This window comes from Micromesistius poutassou, assembly GCF_964030765.1.
Source record: "Micromesistius poutassou genome assembly, chromosome: 8".
Lineage (NCBI taxonomy): Eukaryota > Metazoa > Chordata > Actinopteri > Gadiformes > Gadidae > Micromesistius > Micromesistius poutassou.
Genome location: NC_140278.1, coordinates 2597556 through 2621524, shown reverse-complemented (window position 1 = coordinate 2621524; position 23969 = coordinate 2597556). Strand labels below are relative to the sequence as shown.

The window sequence follows — 23969 nt, the reverse complement described above, 5'->3', positions numbered from 1 at the left end:
TTATTAATTAAATGGACGCTCATTGGATCTGCAAATTAAAGTGAGTGTTTCACAATAAAATAGTTGATATTTTTCGTCATTTAAATGAAATTACAGTGTTACATATTGCCTCATGAACTTTTTAGACGATCCCTTAACTTTCGCAGAAAAACACACAACAGATGGACATTCAAAGCCGTTTATTTGTAATTCCATCAACGTTGTTTGTGATACTCAGCAAACTAAGAGTGAGATATCAATGTCCATTCTTTAAAATGGACGAAATGTATGAGGGACTCATCGTTCAAAAATAGAAAAAAATTCACAGCAGAAATCTGACACAGATTTCCAATATCCATCTTTATTCATCTATATAATCGGCGGCTTACTTGTACTTTTTTCCATCATGGGCCATTTCTATTTACACTGGTATCAAGCATAAATATTTAACTACTCCTGAAATGTAGGCCTAGTTCTAATATCAAACGTTTTTACTCTTACAAAAAATTATTGAAATTGAATAATCTTTCCCAGTCAAAGTCATACAGATTTTTGACCACTCAAGAACAAAGTATGACCTCTTCTGATATTCTGAGTTTTTTTTCAAAGACTGGATGAGCTCAAAGTCCCTGAATTTGAACTTTACAAAACTTTACAGATATAAAATTAGAAAATTGTGTTCCTACACAAGAGACTCTTTAGCAGCAGTACAACATATTACAATATAATTATCCAACATTAAACTAGTTTAACTTGAACTCAACTTGAATTTAAGCTAAAGACTATTAAGCTAGAGAGGTTAGAGCTGAGAGGTGGTGGCTGTCTGCAGAATATCATGCAGAGAGGAACACAGGTTCTGAAACAATGACTCAGCATCCGTCTGCGGGTCTGATTTCCAAGCAGTGATGGACATCACAATCCTGAAAGTAGAGCAGAGTTAATATTTACATTACAATGTTTAAAATGGCAGACATAATCATTGTTTGTCAAAGATCCTACAAGCCCCAAAGATGCTATGACGCCCAGCCTTTTAAGCAGCCCCCTAAAATATGATGATAAGAAAGATATATAAGATATATATATATATATATATTCATCAGTTGCACAGTAAATACTACTTAAGGTAACTTATCAAAGTACCTTCCTACCTGTCGTCTCTGATATTATAGAAGCAGCCGTATCCATGCGGTACCATTGGAGCCCCAACACCAACAACTGTTTGGTACCCAACCAGACTGGACGATAACACAAAGTTACCACCTCCACCACTGTGGGGACACAGACACACTTACACATACACTCTCACACACTGCAGCTGACTATACCAGAGGCACCAAGGATACACACTGAATTACAAACTTCCTTAACAGCAACTGAAAATAATTCAATAACGGTGCTCTGTACACTTTGCCTTTTGCTCTGAATGCTGTAATCAAACTGTATATTTCTTAAACATCAGAAGCACCATGTGGTTTGTAGAATTCATACAGGCCTAAACATAAAAAGGATAGTCAAAGTAATTCCCAAATACACGCCAACATTGCATTTCTTATGACAACTCTATCAAATGCTAGTTAACTGGAATTTAAGTTTAGCAGGTGAAACGCTAGTAGCCGTCGACTCCTTTTCACCCTGTCCCTCATCAAATCAGACTCTAGCACGGTCACAAGGGCCTTTCTGTGTCAAACAAAAGCCCAGAGTTCACATGGTCAGACTATAGAAGGTAACTAGACAGAGAGTTCACATGGTCAGACTATAGAAGGTAACTAGACAGAGTTCACATGGTCAGACTATAGAAGGTAACTAGACAGAGAGTTCACATGGTCAGACTATAGAAGGTAACTAGACAGAGTTCACATGGTCAGACTATAGAAAGTAACTAGACAGAGTTCACATGGTCAGACTATAGAAGGTAACTAGACAGAGAGTTCACATGGTCAGACTATAGAAAGTAACTAGACAGAGAGTTCACATGGTCAGACTAGAAGGTAACTAGACAGAGTTCACATGGTCAGAATATAGAAGGTAACTAGACAGAGTTCACATGGTCAGAATATAGAAGGTAACTAGACAGAGTTCACATGGTCAGACTAGAAGGTAACTAGACAGAGTTCACATGGTCAGAATATAGAAGGTAACTAGACAGAGTTCACATGGTCAGACTATAGAAGGTAACTAGACAAAGCAATAGAATCCTCTGTTCAAGAAAAAGCATTCCCATCACAGGTGCTTCCTGTTTGAAATCCCCTTACTACTTAAAGGGTGCACTCTGGGTTACCAAGGGTTGTATATTTATATCTAAACATTTTGCATGTATGGGATACCACTGCAGTGTATGCATATTCAAACCAAATGTTAAATATTACCAATGGATTTCTTATTTCAAGTTTATCAAAGCTAATTAATTCAATCATTTATTCTGTTGTGTTTTCTTAATAGGTCTGCTGTGACATAAATACACATAGTATAAGCAGGTACTACAGGTGTAACCACACCTCTTGGCATAAAGTGGATCCATGAAGAGATGTGGAGTAGGGAGTCCCTCCTCCTTAGCGACCAGATACAGGCCCAGCAGATGCCTGTCAAAACCTGCAAGCATAATCAATTCATTATTATTAGAAATACGCTATTGAGATAATAAACATTGTTTAAAACAAATGCTATGAACCATTTCTCTCACAACAAAAAATAACCACCACATTAAGATGACCAATAATGTCCATAAGAAAATTCTAATTAAATAATTATTGCCATTAATTACTGCCATTTTCTCTAGCAATACGATGAGGAAACACACAAATAAACCACATGTCACAGAAAGAGGAATCCCACCTTCTCCGTTCTGGGCCAGAGCCATGAGTTTGTTGTGCTTGTTGAACGCCTTCAGCAGAGCTTTCCTCTTCACATCCTCCTGAGAGTTACCATGGAGATCAATGAAGGACTTTAGACATGTACTCACTTCCTGTCCTTCTGTCACAAGCTCACACGGACACACACACACACCCACACCCACACACACACACACTAACAGTGCACATGGGGTCGGTCATGGCCTGACACCAGAGGACGGCCTCCTGGGTGCAGGGTCTCATGGTCTCCGTCCTGCCGTGGTAGAACCTGCGCGTCATCGCGGTCTCATAACAACTTCCTGGTCTGAAACGAGGGAGAGTTGAGTCCAACAGGTCAGAGGATGTGTGGTGAAGACGGAAGAAGGGCATGTTCTAGGCTCAGTACCTTCCATGCTTTCGGTAGTAGGCTAACTGCATTGCCAGCTGAACAAAGGTATCAGGATGGAGTTTCCTCTGTTTAATGGCGGCTTTTCCAAAGGCGGTGAATGCAAGACACACAAGCTGCAGGTTTTGTGCCTGGGAAATCAAACAGATGATATTTAGTATGTGTAAATTACATTTAGATGTGATTTTTAGGTATTATTTTAGACTCACAACTTAATTTCAAAAAACACGTTAAGAAACTCTGCAAGACTGTCCGGACAAACCTGAACTGCTTCAGAATGATAAGACATCACATCCCGGTCAAGGCAGCTTTTTTGTTCTTTCATGCAATGATACTCTCTCACTTATCATACTGTATTACCGTATGGGGCCAAGCCTCCCAGACAACCGTCAAACCAGTCACATCATTATACAAACAGGCACTGAAAATAATGGACCAGAAACCAATAACATCACATCACTGTTTAATTTTACAAAAATATAAGTTATTAAGTTTTGACAATTTTATTAAGTTTTCTTTTCTTAAAATAATTTTTATATGCGCAAATAATCTGGCGCCCTCTGTACTTTGTCCATTTGTCATGAAAACAAAGTCAAGGAGCGCGGCCACAAGGGGAGCAGTGGGTGGTAACTGCATAGTAGAGGGGCGCAAAACTTCTTTCAGCCAGTCATGTTTTTCAGTAATAGGAACCCGCTTTTGGAACGACTTACCGATAGAACTAAAAACACAAACAGAACTGAAAACATTTAGCAGTAAGGTAAAACACTGGCTGAAAGTAAATCAGGGATGTGACCACTAAGACACGCACGCTTGCATGCACGCACGCACGCACACACACGCACGCACATACACTCACTCTATTGTCTATGTTTTACTGTACTGTCTGTGTAGATACCTGCTGTTCGCATAGGTGAGAGTTTGCAGGGGGTTGGGTATCTGGGGGTTGTATCGTATGTGATTTGCTGTCTGTGTTATTGTATTTGAGTATATTGTGGCTGGCTGTCCGTACAAGTGAGAGCTTGCGGGCGGCTGGGTGTCTGGGGGTTGTGTTACGTGACTTGCTGTTTGTGATGTTCCTATGTATGTTGTGGTTGTTCTGATGTGTATGGTTAGGGTATGAACACTAAGATTACCCTTGATGTTTTGTTGGTCTCTATGTGTATAGAGAGGTGTATGCACACGTATACTACACTTTTTAGAATATTTTTGGACTACAACATGTTTTTAGAAAGGTCTGACCAGGGACTGGGGTTGCAAATTAGCCAACGTCTAGAAACCTTTTATGTAACAAATCTACAGACATTTTTATGGCATTGACTGTGATAGCTATGTATGTAATAATGTGCGCTGCATTGTCCCTGACAAATAAACTAATAAATAAAAAAAATTAAAAATTTTAACAACCAGTGTTGCCTACTGGCTCACCGTTTCCAGGAAGTGTTGTTTGGCAAGTTGGACATCATGTCTTACTCTGTCATCCAGCGTGAACAGCAGTTCTTCAGGGAGAGATATGGCTCTCACCATATTTGAACCCTGGTAAGAAAAGTGTGTGTAATCCCATGGAATTAGTTCCATTCAGAATTTGAAACAAACTGGAATGTTTCAAGCCAAAAAGATTGTGCAGCTGAATGGATTACCTTCCACTTCCCACCAGAGGCTTTAAGTCTGCAGTCTATGTAGTAAGACAAAGACACCATAATCATGCCATCATAGGGTGCATGCTGGAACAGAGGTTTCACAGATTGGGAATTTATGAAGAATGGCGTGCAAGATTACACAAGGAGGTTTTGAGATGAAAACTCACATCACAGTTGCATCCAAATGTTCCATCTGCGTATGAAATGGAGTTGTACGATTTGTCTCCCCAGCGAATGGTGGGGTCACCTGTTAGAGTTTCCAACGTCAGCTGAGATATGGGAAAGAAAATAAAGGCAAAAAAACGTTTTTGGTTGGAACACTATCAGTCAGTATCACAACACACTGGTTCTAGTGATCTGGTTTTGAAGTATGTACCGGAGTGTAGTCTTCTGCGCTGGCATAGGGTTTAGCGTCGTCCAGAGAGAGAACAAACAGACTGCTTTGGATGGTCTCCAGGATGCTGGTGTTGACGGGGTCAATGCTGATCAGATGCTCTCTGGCCTGGGGAGGTGGACAGAGAGGAGCTCTGAGGTATGGTGAGACGTTCGTCGCTACACAGTTGAGTTTAACAAACACCTCTAATACGGTACGGTAGACAGCCTCACCTTGGCCCAAGTGGTTCTCTCTTCTGAGGTGAGGGCAGCGACCCCATCTCCTTCTGGCCCTCCTTCACAACACTCAGTCACATACTGCAGCTGCCTATATAAAACAGAACACAAAAACATACAGATACATGCAAAAGTAGATTAAAGTACTTTTCTCTTGTGGTACTGAAGCTTCAACATATTTATGCGTGCGTGTAAGGGCGTGTGATACCTGAGCAGCTCTGGAGGACTTAGAATCTTTCCATCATGAAGAGCATCAAAGGTAAAGATTCTTCCACGACGCATCACCACAACATGGGAGGGACAGGGGCCCTCACTCTCTGGAAGAATATCACAGAATAAATGCTACAGTCACACAAACATACTCCCCCTTTTGGAGCGATCCCACTTTCTGCTTGACCTCTTCCTACTCCTGCCGGTATTTCCAATAGCCACTAATACCCTAAGCAGGCACATTGCTCTATTATCACAAGTGCTTTGAGTCATGGAGGAAATGTTGCACATTTCTTGAGTAAACATGAAAGAAAAATACACATTTCCAGTTGACTGGGCCCTACAAAAAAAAAGTCTCTGGCAAATAAAACTCTTATCCCAAATGAATCCGCTTTTGGGGCTTCTAAACACATTCAGAAAACCATTCCAAGACCTATGTAACACAAGTTGGTTCCTTACGAGACACCACCATGCTCGTATAACTCAAATAGTGTGGCGAAACAGTATAAATTATACTGGACATATCCAGAAAGCCCTTACTAGCCGATAGCAGAACGGATGTGCGCGGAAGCACAGCCACTGGCTAGTGGCTGGGAGCGTATCCGTTCTGCTATTTCAGTTAAACGAGCATGGTGGTGTCTCGTAAGGAACTCGTGTTACATAGGTCTTGGAATGGTTTTCTGAATGTGTTTAGAAGCCCCAAAAGCGGATAAAGAGCTTGCCCCCATAGGTTAGCTTTATAGCTATTTGGTAGCGCCACTGCAGATCTCTGGCTTGGTCGAATCAATTTTCGTCTGGTTTTTAGCTTCCCTCAACCTTGAGTGACCCTCAGGTTCTCCTTTAAGACATCTAGTGACATAAGGGCTCCTTCCGAATTATGTTCCCCCAAATATACATTCTTCAGCTTCCCTTGACGAGTGCTAGGGGAGGTGGACTTAGTTTAGTTTAGTTTATTGTTTTATTGTACGTGGACAGTCCCAATTGATCAACTGCATTAAATACAGTAAAAAGGGCAGCTTTAGCCAGCATGGCTAATATCCTGCTGTAGTCCCCGGCCAGATGAAAATGGGCATCCTAAAAACAAACAACAACAACAATATATATACTTGCAGTAAAGAAACGTAAACTGTGCTCTTATCTCAGTGAAAAAACCTCCCAGCCCTGATAGTACTGATGTTCAAATCAATCTTGATTATGTATCACCCTCCAAACACCATTTTCAGATTTTTATTTATGACCACATTTTATTGGTTGGTAATATTAATATTCATGTTTACCATCCTGGTAGTGGTTTTATATATAATTTTTTTTATAATATGTGAATATTTTAATCTAAACCACGTCATGTCCTACATATTATCAGGGCCACCTTGGACCCTTAACACGAAACACTCAAACACTCGAAACTTAGTGGGGTCAATTTTTATCAGTACCTCAACTTTAGTCAGCACGTTAAGGGTCTTGTTCAACCCTTCCCTTTACAAATCACAAACAGTATGCAAGTCAAACCAAGGCTCCCCAAAAACTCCCCATATTTCCTCCTGCCTGGACTACTGTAACTCATTACTGACTTGCCTAACAATGCAACAGTTGCCTGTTTACAGTTGTTGCAGAATACGCAGTAGGACTCCTCACAACACTGGATGTAGGGGACACATCCCTCTAGTCCTGGCTGACTACACTGGATGTAGGGGACACATCCCTCTAGTCCTGGCTGACTACACTGGATGTAGGGGACACATCCCTCTAGTCCTGGCTGACTACACTGGATGTAGGGGACACATCCCTCTAGTCCTGGCTGACTACACTGGATGTAGGGGACACATCCCTCTAGTCCTGGCTGACTACACTGGCTCCCCATGTATAATTGTATAGTGTATAGTTATTTGTATAGTTATGATTATACGATTTGGACAAACACATTGGTTTAAAACATGTAAAGCAGGAATGTTACCTGTTTTAAAGTAGTTGAGGATGGTGTCCTTGGTGACTCCAGGTACCTTACAGGTGCAGAACAGCATGCGGTACTGGTCCATATCCAGCCCTGATCTGCCAGCCTTATGAGGAGCCATCCTCTCCCTGACAACAAACATGGAGACACAATCAAGCACAGGACAAACACCCCTTTGATTGGTGATATCTGTGATGTGTGACGATATGATGTACAGGGATTCTTACGTGCGGATCAGGTCCCAGTATTGCAGCGTGTGCCACATGCCAACACTGGTCCTCTGCAGATGAGTTCCTTCAGCGGGGGGCCAGCAGTGCTCCAGGTAGGGGGCCGGCCCTCCAAAGTTGACGTTGAGCTGAGAGGGCATCCGCACCTCCAGGTAGGCCGTGTCCAGCCACCACTCCTCCAGCTGGGGAAAAGGGACTCTTGATAAACGCACCACATCAACTAAACCAACCAGTGATGACCTGGGGACTAGCACTCACCCAGTTCCTCTTGGTACTCGCTCTGTGGAGTAGTTTCTGCTGCAGGACTTGACCAACACCCTCTTTGAAGCTCCTGACATTCTCCACTGTAGCCTCGTACTCCTGCTCGGTTGCAAATGGACGCACTGAAGAGAAAACAAACCCTCCAGAATGAGTGCTCCAGCAGCCATATGACCGTAGTCAGGGCTGGTGTCCCAGCTCCTTATTGTACATTATGGACCACGATTAACCACTCAGAAACCTTTGCTTACAACTGAAAATATCAGTGCCGTTAATCCTTTGTGGAGCTGAAGTTCAGCGTAAATCAATTAGAATAAAAGGTTATATTAACATACACATTTATGTAATAGAGAAGCAACTACAATGACTACACCCTACCAGAGTCAATGTCTAATATGAAGAGAACTGGCACTCTCTGGTGACTTCCGGTTTCTGAACTGGTTGGTAACACATCTCTGTCCATGCTAGGCCGCTCGCCAGTGAGTGCAGAATGAATGGGAGTCGACGGGTTTCACCCTCAAATTCCACTTTTCTCATGGTGTCATTTTCAAGTATTTTGAAAGTCACATTCAAAAGGGGGGGCTAAGATAATACACTCAGCTGAATATTGAATTTTTTAAGTTCAATTATCGGTTCTAAAAATCTGTTCAAAAAGATGATGACGTCACTGCCAGAGGTCCTACTTTACGGCAAGTTCTGAGTCACTTTGGCACTTCCGCATATATAATATATATATAATATATATATATATATATATATATATACATATAATATATAACAATTAACTTCGACGGAATGTCCTCCTTAAGATAATGTTTCTGATTGTGCTTCAGCTTCAGATGCCATCAATAGGGGTCTCTGGTCGTAATCAGTCGCAAGTCCGTCCCTGACCAATCAGCATTCATTAGAAGAATGCTAGCGTGTACGGCCAACAACAGCCCAAACTGTAAGAAATCGAAAGGACATAAGTACTCATTCATTTGACTTTTGAGCTACAATCTATATTGAACTTGCGGAATCTACTATAAAATCTGCGATATTTCAACAACAAGCAGGTGAAAGAGATACATTTGGCAGTCTAGCCCCATAGACCCCCATTCAATCTAGGACCCTTTTTCAACGCATTCCCAAATAGATGGAGAGAGATTAGGCTGTAAATTGGCTTTTGTTTTTGTGACGTTTGGACAGTTTGTATGTATCGTTGCTAGTTTGCACCTGGCGCAAAGCTGATTTACCCCTGCAGCAAACAGGCGTCACTACACTTGGACCTGGAGAGGCATGTCGGCGAAAAGCAGAGGCATGTTCCGGCGCAAATGATACTTGGTGCTATTTTAGTGATCTAAAAATTGCGCCACTGCAATTGCACGACTGACCGAAAAATACCTGGTCTAAATGCACTAGCGAATAACACAGTTGGTATTGCTATTTTGATGTGCCATGGCAAGTCGGAACTTAACAAAGATTGTTCATATGTGTGAAACTGCATAGAAATAGCATGTGGATTGTGAAAAAAATGTTTACATAGGGGCTGCATGAATGAACACTGCATAGTAGGCTACGGCATGCGTTAAAATAATAATAACAAAAATAAACTCGAGCAAAGTATCCAATACAGGTCCAATACAAGTTCAAAATTAAATTAATGTTTTGAAAAGAAAATGTGCCAAGTGATTATTCAATAGATCAGAGAATCAATAGTTTCTGTTCTTTAGCCTATTAACACACATGGTTATTGGTCGCTTTATGTTTCTTTCCAATGAAGGTAGTTGGGTTCTTGTTCGGCCTTAATGTAGCCTATTATATATATTTATATTTTTATAGCACTTTATATCTGGAACAGATAAATTAAACGTTATTGTCATTATACAGTAGGCTACAGGTGCATGTATACCAGAAATATATAAAGTACAAGTACTGTATCAAAAAAGTGACTTGAGTAGAAGTAGAAGTGTTCTTTAAACACCCCACTTAAGTGGAAGTACTAAAGTATTCAAAATGTTTTGTACTTAAGTATTGCAAGTAGTTTATTTTAAAATGTACTACTCAAGTACTGAAAGTAAAAGTATTGTTATGTTTATATTAAAGAAAGCAGTCAAAAGTTTGAATATCATATTGTTTATATTATCTCAAATATTTAAACTGAAGGACACACAATTCCTTTGGCTGTAGCAGCAGTACAAGGACAGGAATACATACAGAGCTGTCTTAAGAGCTGTGTCAAAGGCCACATACAAGTGTTTATGTAAAAACAAACAACTAAAACATCTCAAAGGCCAGAAGGGTATTCCAAGAAAACGGTTAAGTGACAAACATGGGTAAGTTAAAGGACAATTCCGGTATTTTGAACATTGAGCCCCCTTTCTGGTTTGTCTAGGATGAAATAAAGAACATTTTGACTATTGGTCCTGTCTCGGGTATTTGGCTCATTTAGAATCGCCCCTGCCTGCTTCAGAATGGCTGGTGACGTGTCCTTAAAACAACCTTAAACGTTCGTTTTCAGAAATGTGCAACTCACCGAGTGGTTAGTGGTGTTTGTTGATGTTCCAAATCAAGTATCGTAGCGAAATACAGTTTCTGTCGTGTTTGATTGCTATTTCATCGCATTTTGTAAATCCCATTGATTTCTGTTGGAAGACTCATTGCTCGTTGGCCGGAAATGGAAAGGGGGGCTGTTTACGTTTGGTTGTATTCTTTTCGTTCGGTTCTAGCCCTACTGTTGAGACAGAGAACTGAAAGAAAAGACTACAACCAAACGTAAACAGCCCCCCTTTCCGTTTCCGGCTAACGAGCAATGAGTCTTCTAACAGAAATCAATGGGATAACATTTTTATAATTGTAACGAGTAACGAATCAGCACATGAAAAATGTATTGGAGTAAAAGTATTAAACTCTAAAAAAAAAATGTAGTGAAGTAAAAGTGGAAGTAGGATACATTTTAGTACTTAAGTACAGTAGTGAATTAGTTCTACTTCGGTACTATACATCTCTGACGTATACCGAGATTTGGTTTGAAACTCTCCACTAGGGTGCACAATACAATGGAGAACAGATGAGATAATAGAAGGAAAAGGCCAAGCCTCGATGCAAGACACTAGGATTAGGAAGTAGGAATATACAAACATGAGTGTAATCCTAGATTTAAAAAGCAAAAAATGAACTGCAAAGTAACCAGAAAGCAGATGAAGTGTCCAGTGCTGTGCAAATTGAACTGTTGGGCCTAGCCTGTAGCTTACTGCAAAAGAAACATGCAACAGTAGGCCTGCTGACCATGCTGAGAGCCTACTGTAATGATTGATAGGTAAGATACATATATAACAATATATAGCCTAATCTCTCCTCGTCATATTTGGATATGCGCGTCACGTGGCCTGTGATCTACCGTAACAAAATGCTGAATTAAATCAGCAAAGGCATAGCCTTATGTCATGCAATTCGGCAATTATGGAAATGATGGTGGAAAAAATGAGCCCTTTCTAAACTAAACACTGGCTTTTTGGATAGCATTTATAATCGTTTACTACTTTAACGGCACGACAATCCAAAAAGCCAGTCGAAACTAGATGGAAAATGTGTGTAGTTCAAAACGTGACGCAGCTTTTACTTCTTCATCACCTACAGAGTTTGTTATGTACGATCATTCAAAAACCCCATGTTATTTCATTTGACCGAGGAAACCGGAGCCTCAGAGGCGGGACTTATTTTTCAGAGGTCTATGTCCGCAAGAAAGCTGGGAGATTTCCCCACTTGAAACTCGGAAGGCTGTTGTCCGAGGAATAGGTACGCTCCCATTTAAGTTGTGCTCGCTAGCTTGTCTCAGCAAAGAGGGCGCACGATATTGAACTTTAACCAGACAAGGTTAGAGTTTGTCAGTGTTGTGCAAGTTCACACTTCATATGAACTAGTTCAAAGTTCAGTTCATATAAAAGAAAATGAATAAATTCACGTTCATAGTTCACCAACTCAGTTTTGAACTAGTTCATGTTCAGTTCATTAACAGGTTTTTTTTAGAAACCGAAAGAAAAACTGTTGGAGTGAGTATTCTGTGCTTATCTTTTAAAATGAATCCTCTCCATTACCTGCTGCCCATCAGTACAATTTCAGATTGTTGTGGATATTATTTGTACACCTGTTACATTCATCACAACTAAGGCAGTAACTCTATTTAATAAACATGCCATCTGGACCTAAGCATAAATTCAGAATGTCACAAATCTGAACTAGTTCAAGTTCAAGTTCTTTAGTTAAAAATATGTTACGTTCAGTTCAAAGTTCATAGAAAAATTAACTTGTTCAATGAACTAGTTCTTTTGAACTAGTTCATGCACAACACTGGAGTTCAAACATTTTTTTTTTAAATGTTCCATAAAATCGACATCAATGCAAGTGTTATTGATTTAAAAAGAACAACACAATTCATATAAATATTAATCGAACATGCCCTGCGGGCGACTCACATGGTCCCTGCGGGCGACACAAACAGGACGATAAAACACGGTTTCTACTGTCTCACCTGCATCCAGGTACTTGGAAAGGCTGCCCTCCAGCGAGGGGACCGGGAGTGGAGGGAGGCTGTCCTGGTACTGAAAGGTCCGCTCTTGCAGAGGATCTGACAATTCATTCGCCATATCTCTTTAAAGTGTAGTAGGGACGAGAAGTTTTGTGTTGAGTTAATTATTTATTTAGTTTTTATTACTTTTAAGTAGGCCTATTTAGCATATATGTCTAAAAGAAACGCCACAAATGTAAATACTTTCTTAGCCATACAAATTTTACGGAGCAGTTCTAGAAAACCTTTGACCTCGGTCACATTTTTTACATTGGTTTAGAGGTTCAACTTACCTTTCTATATTGCGCATTAACGATGATCTTGTCAGTTATTGTAGTTCTGGTTGTTTAGCTATAGGTTGTTGTGCGCAGTTCAGTCACTGCGGAGACTGCAGCACAGCGCTTGTTTTTGTACTTGGACACCAGTTCCCGGATGGTGTGATTGCGCATGACTGATAGAAATCCTCTTGTCATTTGTGTTTGCCGTTTTTTTTCTGCACTTGCCGTCCCTCGAGGCATTTGAGCATAGGAAGTTAGTTTACATAAGCATACACTGCAGAGACTGAGACTGATATATGGCTTAACAGGCCATATCGTATTATATATATATTGTAGATGAAGAATGAATGCAAATGTTGTTCCAATAATATTAGGTGCACTGTGTAAGATTTTGACTGGTCTACTTAACCCTGCAATATACATTTTCTACTGCAGCTATAACTCAATGAGAAAGATATCTGATCTAAATTTTCTAGACACACACGCGCACACACACACACACACACACACACACACACACACACACACACACACACACACAAAATAAAGTCTGACTCTCATAACATAAAATAACTTCCAATATTATGTCTGAACACAAAAGTACACAAAGTAAGTCAAATAATTATATTTTTTAAAAAGTAGGACATTTTCAAATGTTTATTTTGTAACATGTTACAAGTTAGTTCATCATTTAAATAGCATATTGTTAAATTAGTCATTCTTTGCAAACAATTAAAACCATTAAAAAAACTAAGTGCAAAGATATTTGTGAAATCAGTGATCACACATTTATGTTAACACAACATAGGATAGCGGCTTTGTGGTATGGGTTATGTACCATGTATAACAGTCGTGGTTTAGCGTGTTTTCTCTACTAATCTCACATCCCGTGTTTCTGGATTAATTCCTCTGCCAGTGTGATATAGGCAGACATGGCGTCTTCCTTTGACATTCCTGAAAGAGTGTGTACAGAAGAAGTTAACCACAAGAACAAACATCATTTATTTATGTTAAATATCTCCCTCATTTGAATAAACCCTTGGCCATAATTATCATAAATGCAGCAACAATACAGATTCATGTTTAAGTATAACTTTTATCCCTTTTCTGGCCAATCTTGGTAACATAAATATAATAACAAAAATAAATTGTATTTGATGTGTCCGAAATGCAAGCCATTAGAATTGTAAGGCGTTTTATTATACCTTTCCTTGTGTTCCAATACTCCCACTTTGCTTTTCCTTTCATGTCAGTCATTCCAGGTTTATCTTGGAAAAAAATATGAGAAATACATAAAGTATATCAGACATGTAAATTAGCTTTACAAAATGTTAACATGAAATCACTCTAATTTCACATCCTAAAATGTGCCAGCCCCGTCCTGCATATGAAGACATACCAATGTTGATGTCTCCCACGACAGCCTGTTTATAAAGGCTATACAAGTCCAACAGCTGCAGGTCCGACGGCCTGGTCTTCACCTTCTTCACATCCTCTGCTATCTTCTCAAATTCGGCCTTATTAAGTGAAGGATTGAGACACGTTGGTGACGTTGGCGTTGGCGCATGACCCATGGCATATTTAGTTACATTAAGTACGTGTGCATAAAGATTTACTTCATGTTATTGCGCATTCCTCTATCTCATCTACGAAATGGGTCTGCAGAGTCATGTGTTGGAGTGCATATTGTAAAGTATATTGACATACAATATGCATTTGTAGTCCTAAATCCATTAAAATGGGTATCCTATTATATAATGTAATATATTGTATTATATTATGGTAACTTTACTGTGTATTCTGAAGCTATTTCATGTATACAATGACATGCAACTGCAAACAAATCGATATTATCATTCATATTGTGACAAATTCTGCCCACGAGCAATAAATAATATTAAATAATTCTCCATTTGCAATTTTGGATAGGTGTATTGTATAATCATCCCAGCGCTAGTTATTTGTTATTTTGATCCTTTGCTTGTTACATGCTCAGTTTTGTTGATCTCATCGTAACAGACACATTGCAGTGCTTAGCCATCACGTTGGCCAATTGATAGTCTAACGTTACCGCAGGTTAATGTCGTACAAAACCAGACCCTTTGCTACAAATAAACTCCAGCTCCAGCTAAATATCACGGACATTAGCCTACCTGGTGAGACATGTTCTTCCCTGATTCGTTTTGCTGTTCCCCACAGGACCCTGCAGCCTACAGTCTCCAGTCTCTTCAGCTGTAACTCGACTGGAGCTGTCACTCAGCAGTGTGGTTCGAGAAAAGGGGGCGGGACAATATGAGTCCGATCTATTATAGAGCCCGTTCATTGGTTCTCATTCATCGGGATGCAGAACAATGCAGCATAGAGCTAATTTGATCTAAGTCGGAACTAATAATGTACATGGGCATATTCGTGTGTGGATTTTGTGGTTTTGACCAAAATAAAACAATTGTACATGTCATAGGCCCAACAACTACCTACCATATCGACGCTCCATAACAACGCTCGCCACGTCATTGTTGTGTTTTTGGAATTAATAAAGTTGGTCATCGTCAAACACAATGGCGGCGCCCGTGAAACGAGTCATGTGTTGTTTACTGTGCTGAGGCGTTATTAAAACGCAATTGCTGGTGGTAGAAAGACGACTAAATCTCATTCGCCACCGTTGCGTTCAGTAGCTAGTGACAGTAGGTAAAGTATGATCAAGGATATTGTATGATAAAACATGTTTGATACTTGGGAGAGCCTTCATGGTCTTAGTTTACGTGTAGGCCTCCTAAATGTTTCGTAGTAAATATATTACGATATTGTTCATTGCCAACCTTGTTTAGTCTGTTGTTTGGTTGGTTAATGTTGGGCTACCGTTACTTGTATTGTGTGCGTAATTGACAATGACCCCCGAGAGTCTAGTCTTGCAACTGAAGGGTAATAATATAGTTATGTATAGTATATGTTCTTGTTGTTCTAGATCATCATGGCTACTACTCCGTGCAAGGCGAGCAAGAAGGAAGCGAAAAGGCAAACTCCAGCAAAATCTTCCCTTAACACACCTTTCAAAAACCAATGGCAACCACTTTCCAACAAGGACTGGTGTTCCATTAAAAAGGCGATCAGATCTAAACTGGAATCAATGGAGTTTAAGAAAATAGAAACAAAGGGGTTTTGCAAGTTTAAAGAACGGAAAAACAAGACACCATCTGTATCCCCAGAGTGCGTTGCTCCAGAAAGCCAGGACGCAAACGTGCTGCGCACTCCAAAGACCGGTTGGACGGATATGTCTGCCAGAGGACAGCTTGCAATTGGCATCAATGAGGTGACTAAGGCCTTGGAAAGGAACCAGCTCAGGTTGGTGCTTGTGTGCAAGTCGGCCAAACCAAAACACATGACAGAGCACTTGATTGCACTGAGCGTATCAAGAGAGGTCCCGGCCTGCCAGGTGGCAGCGCTCAGTAATATTTGTTCTGAGCCACTGCGATTAAAAAGTGTTCTTGCTCTGGGGTTCCGTCACTGTAAGATAAAGGAAGAGGACCACTTTTTGGATCTCGTTACTGACATCATCCCCATGGTGCCACCACTACATGTTGCCTGGCTACAAGACACGGCTGTCCCTAGTGGGGCTGATGAACTGTTGGACAGTGACAAGAGGGGCCAAAAGCGTAAACTGGAGGACGAACGTGAGATCACTGAATGTGACATCACACAAACTGAGGTATCAGAAGCTGTGTCTGGTACACTTCAACCCCTGTGTGTAAAAAAGGTTATTCCTAACCCAAATAAGAGGAAAAAGAAAATCAAAAAGTAGAAATTTCCCTAGATGAGTTAATCAGCAGTCTCTTTAGAACTGTTGAATTTTTTTTCTGCACGGATGGATTGTATTGTTTGGCTTTGACTTAATAAAACAGCAACATACGCAAAACTTTTTTAAAGTCAAGTTTATTTAATCGAATATCCATGCTGTTTGAACAGACGAGTCTTTGCCGAAGAGTAAGCTTTCTTTGCATGGGGCCATGTCTAAATTATGCTGGTACAAGCTGAGTTTCACAAACCTTAGTGGCTTTGAATAAAAATATTGTTCTTCATTGATAACTCTTTTACCACAAGAAACTTTTCCAAATAAGGCAGTTACTCAAGTTGTCAGTTTGACTAGAAATAATACAGAATTGTAAAATGCACATGCTTGTAATTCATACAAACTTCTGTGGGAGTGACATCCATGACCAAATACATGAACATGGTACACTAATCTGAATAACTCGCTGTATTTACCCATTGGAACCTTTGACCTGTAGTAAGTTTCAGTGCACCTTTCTTGTAATCCTACAAAGGTATGATGAACAAATTAGATTTCACAAGTAGTTATACAAATACCCTAAAACTTAAACTTAGTTACAGAGCCAGATCAATATTTAAAGCAGTGAACTTAGGTTGGGTTGAGAAGGAAGTGGAAGAATATTGGAGCTCAAACAAAACATTGCTTGACCTGAAAGTATCACATTTGAACTGCTCCCAACAGTCCGCCACGCTGCCTGGGGGTGGCGGACTCCGGTTGACACAGCAGTCTTAAGATTTCTGTCGGCTCCTCATTTCTTTAAAATGATTCAGCTGTCGGGGCCCTCTGGCTGATGGACAGGGTTGTATTACTCAACAATGTATTTTGCTAGAAATGTTTCAGAAATACTGGACATTAGCACACATTAAGGGAAACTTTAGCCATTAGCTACACAACACACAAACATACAACTTAAGATGTTGACATAACCTTTCAAAAGCAAATAGCCTACTGAAACTTTGTCTGTTATCTAACTGGCATTTTACATGTTATTTGACAATTTAAAACAAACTCTTGCAACCTTCACATGAGCCGATATGCCACTACCAGCTGCTGGAGCAGTTAGGATTCAGTGCTTTGCTCTAAAGGGCTGGGTTTTATCAGTACACCTTTTTCACAAATATAACAGGCTGGTAATCAAAGCAGATGTTACACGCTTGTATCTCACGTATAAGGTGAAAAAAAGTACCACCAAAGTAAGCAGGCATTGCATGGCTTTTTAATCCAGTCCTAGAGACAAAGCGCTAACCTGTGTACAAGTCGTCCTCGTAGCTTTGAGCAGATCCACATGTTGACCACGTATGGCTGAATAGGACACTCAAGACCACGCCAAGACTATGGGACTTCGGTGAATGGTCAATTGCATTAAAGATTTTATGCAACAAAACAAAGATCCATCCTCAAAACAGGTTTGTAAGGTTAACACTTCTAATGACCAATTTATAAAACGAGGGAGGGAAAAAAAATGCATCCTTGAAGAATTGAAGGCCCTCCACCCTTTGATCAAGGACCCCCTTGCTCAACAAAGAACTGAAAAATTGTGCTTTATTAATGCAATACATTCTTCATCAAACCCCCCGCTGGACCCACAGCATCTAAAATGGCATTACAAACTCCAAAAGTCAATAACATCTATACTACTCAAGAGGAAAATGCTTTGGAACAGTCCTTCCAACCCTCAAACTCACTATAGGAATAAATATGATCTGGCATCAAATGTACAGGTAACTATATATTTAACAAAAAAAACATGTATAAATGCACCAGTTGGATGAGTCTTTCCTTGAAGATGGTCTCTTGCGTGCATGTGTGTATGTAGTGCTGTGTGTGTGTGTGTGTGTGTGTGTGTGTGTGTGTGTGTGTGTGTGTGTGTGTGTGTGTGTGTGTGTGTGTGTGTGTGTGTGTGTGTGTGTGTGTGTGTGTGTGTGTGTGTGTGTGTGTGTGTGTGTGTGTACATGCTCAGATACCTTGCAAATTATTTTCTTATGTATCTACTAGGTTACTTTGTTTCAATGAAGGGAACAGTTTGTGAGGCTGCTTCCATGGACACCACTCTCCATCCTTGCAAGAGCCCCTGACAATGACTAGCTGCTGAAGGAGGGACTTTCTTTTCCAGCTCACCGAAGCACTGTATGTGGTAAATAAACTTTTTACACACAGTGTAACAAGTACCAGAGGGGGCAAATGAGCCAATCAGCTTCAGACAATAAATGCTTGCAGTTTCATAACAGGTAATGATAATCTAGCCTTACTACTTTTAGATTAAAACTGCAGGACAAAGATGTTGGGTTTAAAAATGTTTTCAATATAAATGATATATTAAGAATGGTTTTGCAGACCCATGTAATAATGCCCTGTAGAGGACGACCACCAGGATTCCCTTTACGGAGGTATCAAGGGATTCAAATATTGTTATGTTCAGCTGTGTGTGTGTGTGTGTGTGTGTGTGTGTGTGTGTGTGTGTGTGTGTGTGTGTGTGTGTGTGTGTGTGTGTGTGTGTGTGTGTGTGTGTGTGTGTGTGTGTGTGTGTGTGTGTGTCATGTTGCATCTCTAGCACTGTAGTGTAGGAATATTTCAGGCATAGCATGACTGACTTCACATTCAGGATTTTGATGATTTAAGAGTTCCCCTCCGGGTGAAAAATAGTGAACATTCTTGATGAGAACCGATTGGGGGATGAATGCTTCAAATATCGCACGTCTCCCATTCACCTGTTGGACTTTATTGGAGTCGTTCCCATTGTCTAGCTCAGGCTACCAGCGTGTCCGGGTTAGGTACAGGCTAGGGTCACTGCCAACCCCCCTTCAGTGGAGTGTGAGGAACATTTACAAGGACACGCTACTGAAGAACAAGGCCAACCTGAAAGACAATAACAAGCCGGTATTCAGATGCACATTTAGAATTTGAATGTTGACATAATCGAAATATGAGTAGCATATAATGCTGAAGATCTATTTGACTGAAATGGAACCATTGTTGGGGAAAATTTAATATAAGGGCTCAGGTAGAGTGAGGCACGTCAACATGCACATTGCTTTACAGCCTAGCCATGCATCACTGACCTTATCTGCATCCATAGAGGGGCACTTCCAGTTGTAAAGGTAATACTGCAGGTTCCCGTCTCCAATACCAAACTTAAGCTTCTCTAGGAACACCTTGTTCTCCATCAAATCCAGAGCATTGAAGACGTCAAATCCTTTCTGTTTCACACAACAAATAGGACAAATTAATTATTATTATTATTAAGATGATTGTAGGGTCAATCATCGCTGAATTCTTGTTAATCAGAGATTATAAATTTTAGGTTCAGAACATTTAGTATTTATTTTTGCTGCACAAATCAATTGAACCACTTTGAAATCCCACCAGCAATATCTCTGCCTTACAACTTGAGGTTCCTCATGCACAACAAAAAGCAAAAAGGTCATTACCATTTTGGCCAGGATCAGTGAGTCATTCATGAGGTCAAGAAGTGGGGTTTGTGTGTGGACGTTGTAGAAGGAGTAGGCCGCCTTCAGACTCCGGTGCAACGGGTGGTGCATTACAGTAGAAGGCAGCGTGTAGAAACTAGTGAAGTCTGTTAGGACGCCTCCAGCACCCTGAGAAGAGGAAACACAGCACAAATAAAACAGCATTTATAGACATTTACACTTCAATTTAACCTAATGTTATCCCTGCCGCTAAGAGTCTCTCAATCAAAACAATAACAAGAGGTAGTTTGATGACACCGTGGAGGGCTGTGGGAGTCATGGGAGTTGTTGTTCTAACCACCATTTCCAGTGAAAACTGACGTGACACAGAAATCATGTTCACAGATGAGGTAATGTATATGAGTTTTAATTCAAAGTGGTCAATTCATTCGGCCTATTCAACTGTGGGTACCTCAGTACTCTTATCCGTGGTCAAAACAATCACAAATTCTTTCGAATCATTTTCCAAGTACGAAATACATCAATAAACCGGTCCCCACTGGATTACTGTCGCCCCTTTTGCCCCGTAAATAAGGGGGAGATGGGATGTGACGCTATTCACAGGCGACCCAAGGACCCGAGGCGCCTCTCTCCATACCTCCACTACGTATGTGTCTATGATGTTCTCCTGGGGCAGGAACCAGTGGGCCACCTCCTCCTCGCCCATAGAGGGCGCCAGCTGGAAGCGGCGCAGGTGTTTCTGCAACAGCTCCGTGACCTGCCGGACATCGTGCCTCTCCATCGGCCTCAGGCCCGGGGTCTTGGTGCTCTTCAGGGAGTGAAAAGAGAAAAGAGACACATCTCTCACGGCTGTGGTGACAAAGGAACCATGTGAACCATGTGAACCATGTGTGCGGTGATAGCGGCGTTACGGTGTTTACATCTGGCAGCCGGTACAGCTTCATGGTTCTCTGCAGGGTCATGTTTCTGCTCAGGTGGGAGAACTTCACTTCCACAAGCTTTCTGGGGTTCAGGGAACGATGCCAATACCTGTGTGCAGAGACACAAAGCGTGTATCAACACAAAAAATATGAGAAGTTCCATCTTGGGGTTGACAGGTGAGACTTTGACATGTCTACGAAGACCACTGTATCCACGGCGTACCTGCAAGTGGACACGGGTTTGGGCAGGACCACTCCGGCTGTGTAGACAGCCTGGAATATTCCTTCCAGATTCACCCTCCGTGTGATCTCCCTGATGAGCACCGGAGCCACACGCTTTGAACGCAGCTTCTTGTGAACGCACAGGAAGTTGATTTCAACCATCCTCTTTAGCCTGTAACAGTGAGGGGAGGATAGAAAGCTAAAGGCACTGGTATTTCAGAGCCTGCCTGATGTGTGACCTGTAGTTAAGCAACAGATCACCGTTCACATGGGTTATTATGGGTTAATATATGGAGGGTGAGCCACGCCTCTTACGTGTCATAGATATGTATGCTAGCGGGGATGGCGCTGATGAAGCCGACCAGCTTCTTGTTGGACGTTACCCTCACTCCACAGTGCCACTGGGGGAGCCAGCCGGGGGGACGCAGAGCCCTGGGGGGGGGTGCAACAAAGAACCAGCTCAGATAGGACCAGCAGATTCCTTCAAGATATTTAACTAAAGGCTTGGACTAACTGGCAATAGCCAAAAGAGATAAGGTTCATTCAGCAATTCTTACCATTTGAGAAAGTTTGGCGAATAATCAAATCTAAACATGTTGTCATCGTCTTCCACGTAGTTTTCATTCAACAGCGTGTACAACTCCTTCAGCTGACAGACGGACAGAGAGAGAGCACAGGGTAGTTTTGGGTGTGTTCGTTGCTACAGAAATGTTGTGAGGGTTACCCTGTGAAGGCACAGGCAGCAGACGGTGCTCACCACGTCTGCGTTGCTGAGATCTAGGGTGTCCCACATGAAGCCTTGAGGTAAGGAGTAGGGCTCTTGTCTGATGTTCTCCTTGTCAGCCTCGATGGGTCCATGGCTTGTTACTACCTCGTCTGTATGGTTAAATAAGGGACGAAGAATTTAAATCTATTTAAAGACAAAAAATATCTACCTGCATTACTCTTCCACACTGTATACAGTGTTTATATGTTTTGGTATTAAACAAGATTTCAAGTAAGAATTAAAATTTTACATAATTAAATTAAGCCTTCTCTCAGCTAAATGGATAGATCCCTAAAGAATGTTTATTCCACAAATCTTCCCTGATTACACCAAAAAAAATCGAATCTAACCCAAGAGTTGCCATGGAAACAGTTCAATGCAATGTCAACGAGTTTGCCAAATGTGTAATAAAGCAAACCTACTTTTACAATGCAATGTGACTTACTCCAATGGCACTTCAAACCTTAGTGGAGCATTGTGATTCAGTTAGTTGGTTGAATGAACTAAACCATAGCTCCAAGGCCACTCAATTTGACTGTGGGTTAATTTCTACAGTGCACAACTAAAAGAAAGGCCAGAAAAAAAGTTTGTCCATTGCACAGCACATTCTATTTTGAAAGTTCTCTCGCACAAACATCATTCGGGTTCAATTTGAGTAATTTATAAAAATGCACACAATGCTAAGGATTAACACAAAACTCATATTGACAAGTATGAGAAAAGTATTAATTGGTTTATTGTTATGTATTCATCTAATCAGGTGGAAAATGGAAAATCTCCAAAATCATCTGGGCCTAAGTAAAATGTACATACTTAGCTTGGGCACAGGCTGCGTGTCCCAGAACTGGTACTTGTGCTTGGCTGCTTCGTCGATGCTTTTGGCAGGACCCTGACACGACAGAAGCTCCATCGCTCTCTGGATGTCCTGTAGCTTCTGCATGGGCAAACCAGGGTTCTAGAGGCCAGGACACAGAAAACAGATGGACACATCCACCAAACAATACACACTCAGAGAAACAGCATGAAGAACAGGGCGGACACCACGGCGTCACATGGTGCTTTATTATGGCTCCCATCACACCTTCATCTCCTGAGAATCAGACGCAGAGTCCGATTTTGTTCCCCCGGAGCTCGTCTTTTCTTTCTTTCTCTTTTGCTTCTTTTTCTTCCTCTTAGCCCCCAAATCTCCGCCCGGGCTCCTAAATAAACACACAGACGAACTCCATAAAAAAAAAAAAAAAACGATTTCCAGTCTAGACGCTAAAACAAGCGGAGCCCAATCCCACCACAGGCTAACGTTAGCCGTCGACTGGGTGTCATTCCCATGCAGCAGCAGAAGCATGTTGGCTAGGAGCCGTGCTAACCCTTTCATTTACACGTGTGGCCAAATTGAGAACACGTCCTTCTACCCGTGTTTCCCCGGCAGCGTATCCAGCTCATTCACCCCCGAGTAACACATGAGGGTGATGTGGTGATGTCCACCAGCACTAGCCGACCACTGCGGACCGCTGCGTTAGCCGCTGCTCCCGTCGCCTGCCTCCACAACACCCATGAGCGGCGTAGTGTACAAAGAGGCGGTCTGGAGAGCCACGGCGGCTCGGAATCACAGGACCGGGCCATCCTCACCCTTGCATGTGTTCATTTTCCTCTTCGTTGTCCCCGTCTATACCACAGGTATCCTGGTCGTCCAGCTCCAAGCTCTGCTGGCTGGCAGCAGACTCACTGTCCTCCGCCATCATGAAAATGTAAAAAAAAATGGTCTGCTACCGTATGATACAGGGCAGGAAAAACAAAGAGGATGACAATGGAAACAGCGCCGCCTAGCGTATGTTATGGGAAACATGGATGCGCCCACATCACCAACTCTTTATGACC

General features: G+C 41.4%; 4 protein-coding genes across 7 annotated transcripts; 1 reads left to right on the top strand and 3 right to left on the bottom strand.

The window, feature by feature from the left end:
• Nucleotides 1–194: 194 nt before the first annotated feature.
• On the bottom strand, nucleotides 195–13062 carry LOC311351606 (peroxisomal carnitine O-octanoyltransferase-like). 3 transcript variants are annotated; one of them, XM_084471782.1, is made up of 17 exons: nucleotides 12945–13062; nucleotides 12616–12732; nucleotides 8106–8230; nucleotides 7848–8029; nucleotides 7624–7748; nucleotides 5668–5776; nucleotides 5457–5550; nucleotides 5227–5352; nucleotides 5018–5119; nucleotides 4851–4934; nucleotides 4639–4746; nucleotides 3214–3344; nucleotides 3009–3132; nucleotides 2812–2890; nucleotides 2475–2568; nucleotides 1128–1247; nucleotides 195–899 (listed from the first exon to the last, which is right to left on the bottom strand). In XM_084471782.1, exons 2-17 carry the CDS (start codon nucleotides 12728–12730, stop codon nucleotides 779–781), a joined length of 1839 nt encoding a protein of 612 aa, XP_084327908.1. In that variant the 5' UTR covers nucleotides 12731–12732; nucleotides 12945–13062; the 3' UTR covers nucleotides 195–778. The 3 variants fall into 3 exon arrangements, 2 of the variants coding, with proteins under 2 accessions (XP_084327908.1, XP_084327909.1); XM_084471783.1 differs by having other exon boundaries at nucleotides 810–899; nucleotides 1120–1247; nucleotides 12616–12734; nucleotides 12945–13053; XR_014636752.1 differs by lacking the exons at nucleotides 195–899; nucleotides 1128–1247 and having other exon boundaries at nucleotides 2510–2568; nucleotides 2812–3132; nucleotides 12616–12734; nucleotides 12945–13053.
• Nucleotides 13063–13572: 510 nt separating this feature from the next.
• acbd7 (acyl-CoA binding domain containing 7) lies at nucleotides 13573–15180 on the bottom strand. Its single transcript, XM_084472155.1, has 4 exons — nucleotides 15083–15180; nucleotides 14329–14446; nucleotides 14135–14197; nucleotides 13573–13883 (listed from the first exon to the last, which is right to left on the bottom strand). The coding sequence occupies exons 1-4, from the start codon at nucleotides 15092–15094 to the stop codon at nucleotides 13810–13812; spliced, it is 267 nt and encodes an 88-aa protein (XP_084328281.1). The 5' UTR covers nucleotides 15095–15180; the 3' UTR covers nucleotides 13573–13809.
• A 311-nt stretch (nucleotides 15181–15491) lies between these two features.
• On the top strand, nucleotides 15492–16815 carry rpp38 (ribonuclease P/MRP 38 subunit). Of its 2 annotated transcripts, none has more exons than XM_084472369.1 (2): nucleotides 15492–15613; nucleotides 15895–16815. In XM_084472369.1, exon 2 carries the CDS (start codon nucleotides 15901–15903, stop codon nucleotides 16726–16728), a length of 828 nt encoding a protein of 275 aa, XP_084328495.1. In that variant the 5' UTR covers nucleotides 15492–15613; nucleotides 15895–15900; the 3' UTR covers nucleotides 16729–16815. The 2 variants fall into 2 exon arrangements, with proteins under 2 accessions (XP_084328495.1, XP_084328494.1); XM_084472368.1 differs by having other exon boundaries at nucleotides 15492–15617.
• Nucleotides 16816–19279: 2464 nt separating this feature from the next.
• nmt2 (N-myristoyltransferase 2) lies at nucleotides 19280–23833 on the bottom strand (the record flags this gene model as incomplete). The annotated part of the gene is made up of 12 exons (XM_084472367.1): nucleotides 19280–19614; nucleotides 19818–19955; nucleotides 20187–20354; nucleotides 20824–20994; nucleotides 21107–21215; nucleotides 21330–21500; nucleotides 21644–21760; nucleotides 21886–21977; nucleotides 22086–22204; nucleotides 22908–23049; nucleotides 23176–23293; nucleotides 23721–23833. The coding sequence occupies 12 exons, from the start codon at nucleotides 23831–23833 to the stop codon at nucleotides 19594–19596; spliced, it is 1479 nt and encodes a 492-aa protein (XP_084328493.1). The 3' UTR covers nucleotides 19280–19593.
• Between the last annotated feature and the right edge of the window lie 136 nt (nucleotides 23834–23969).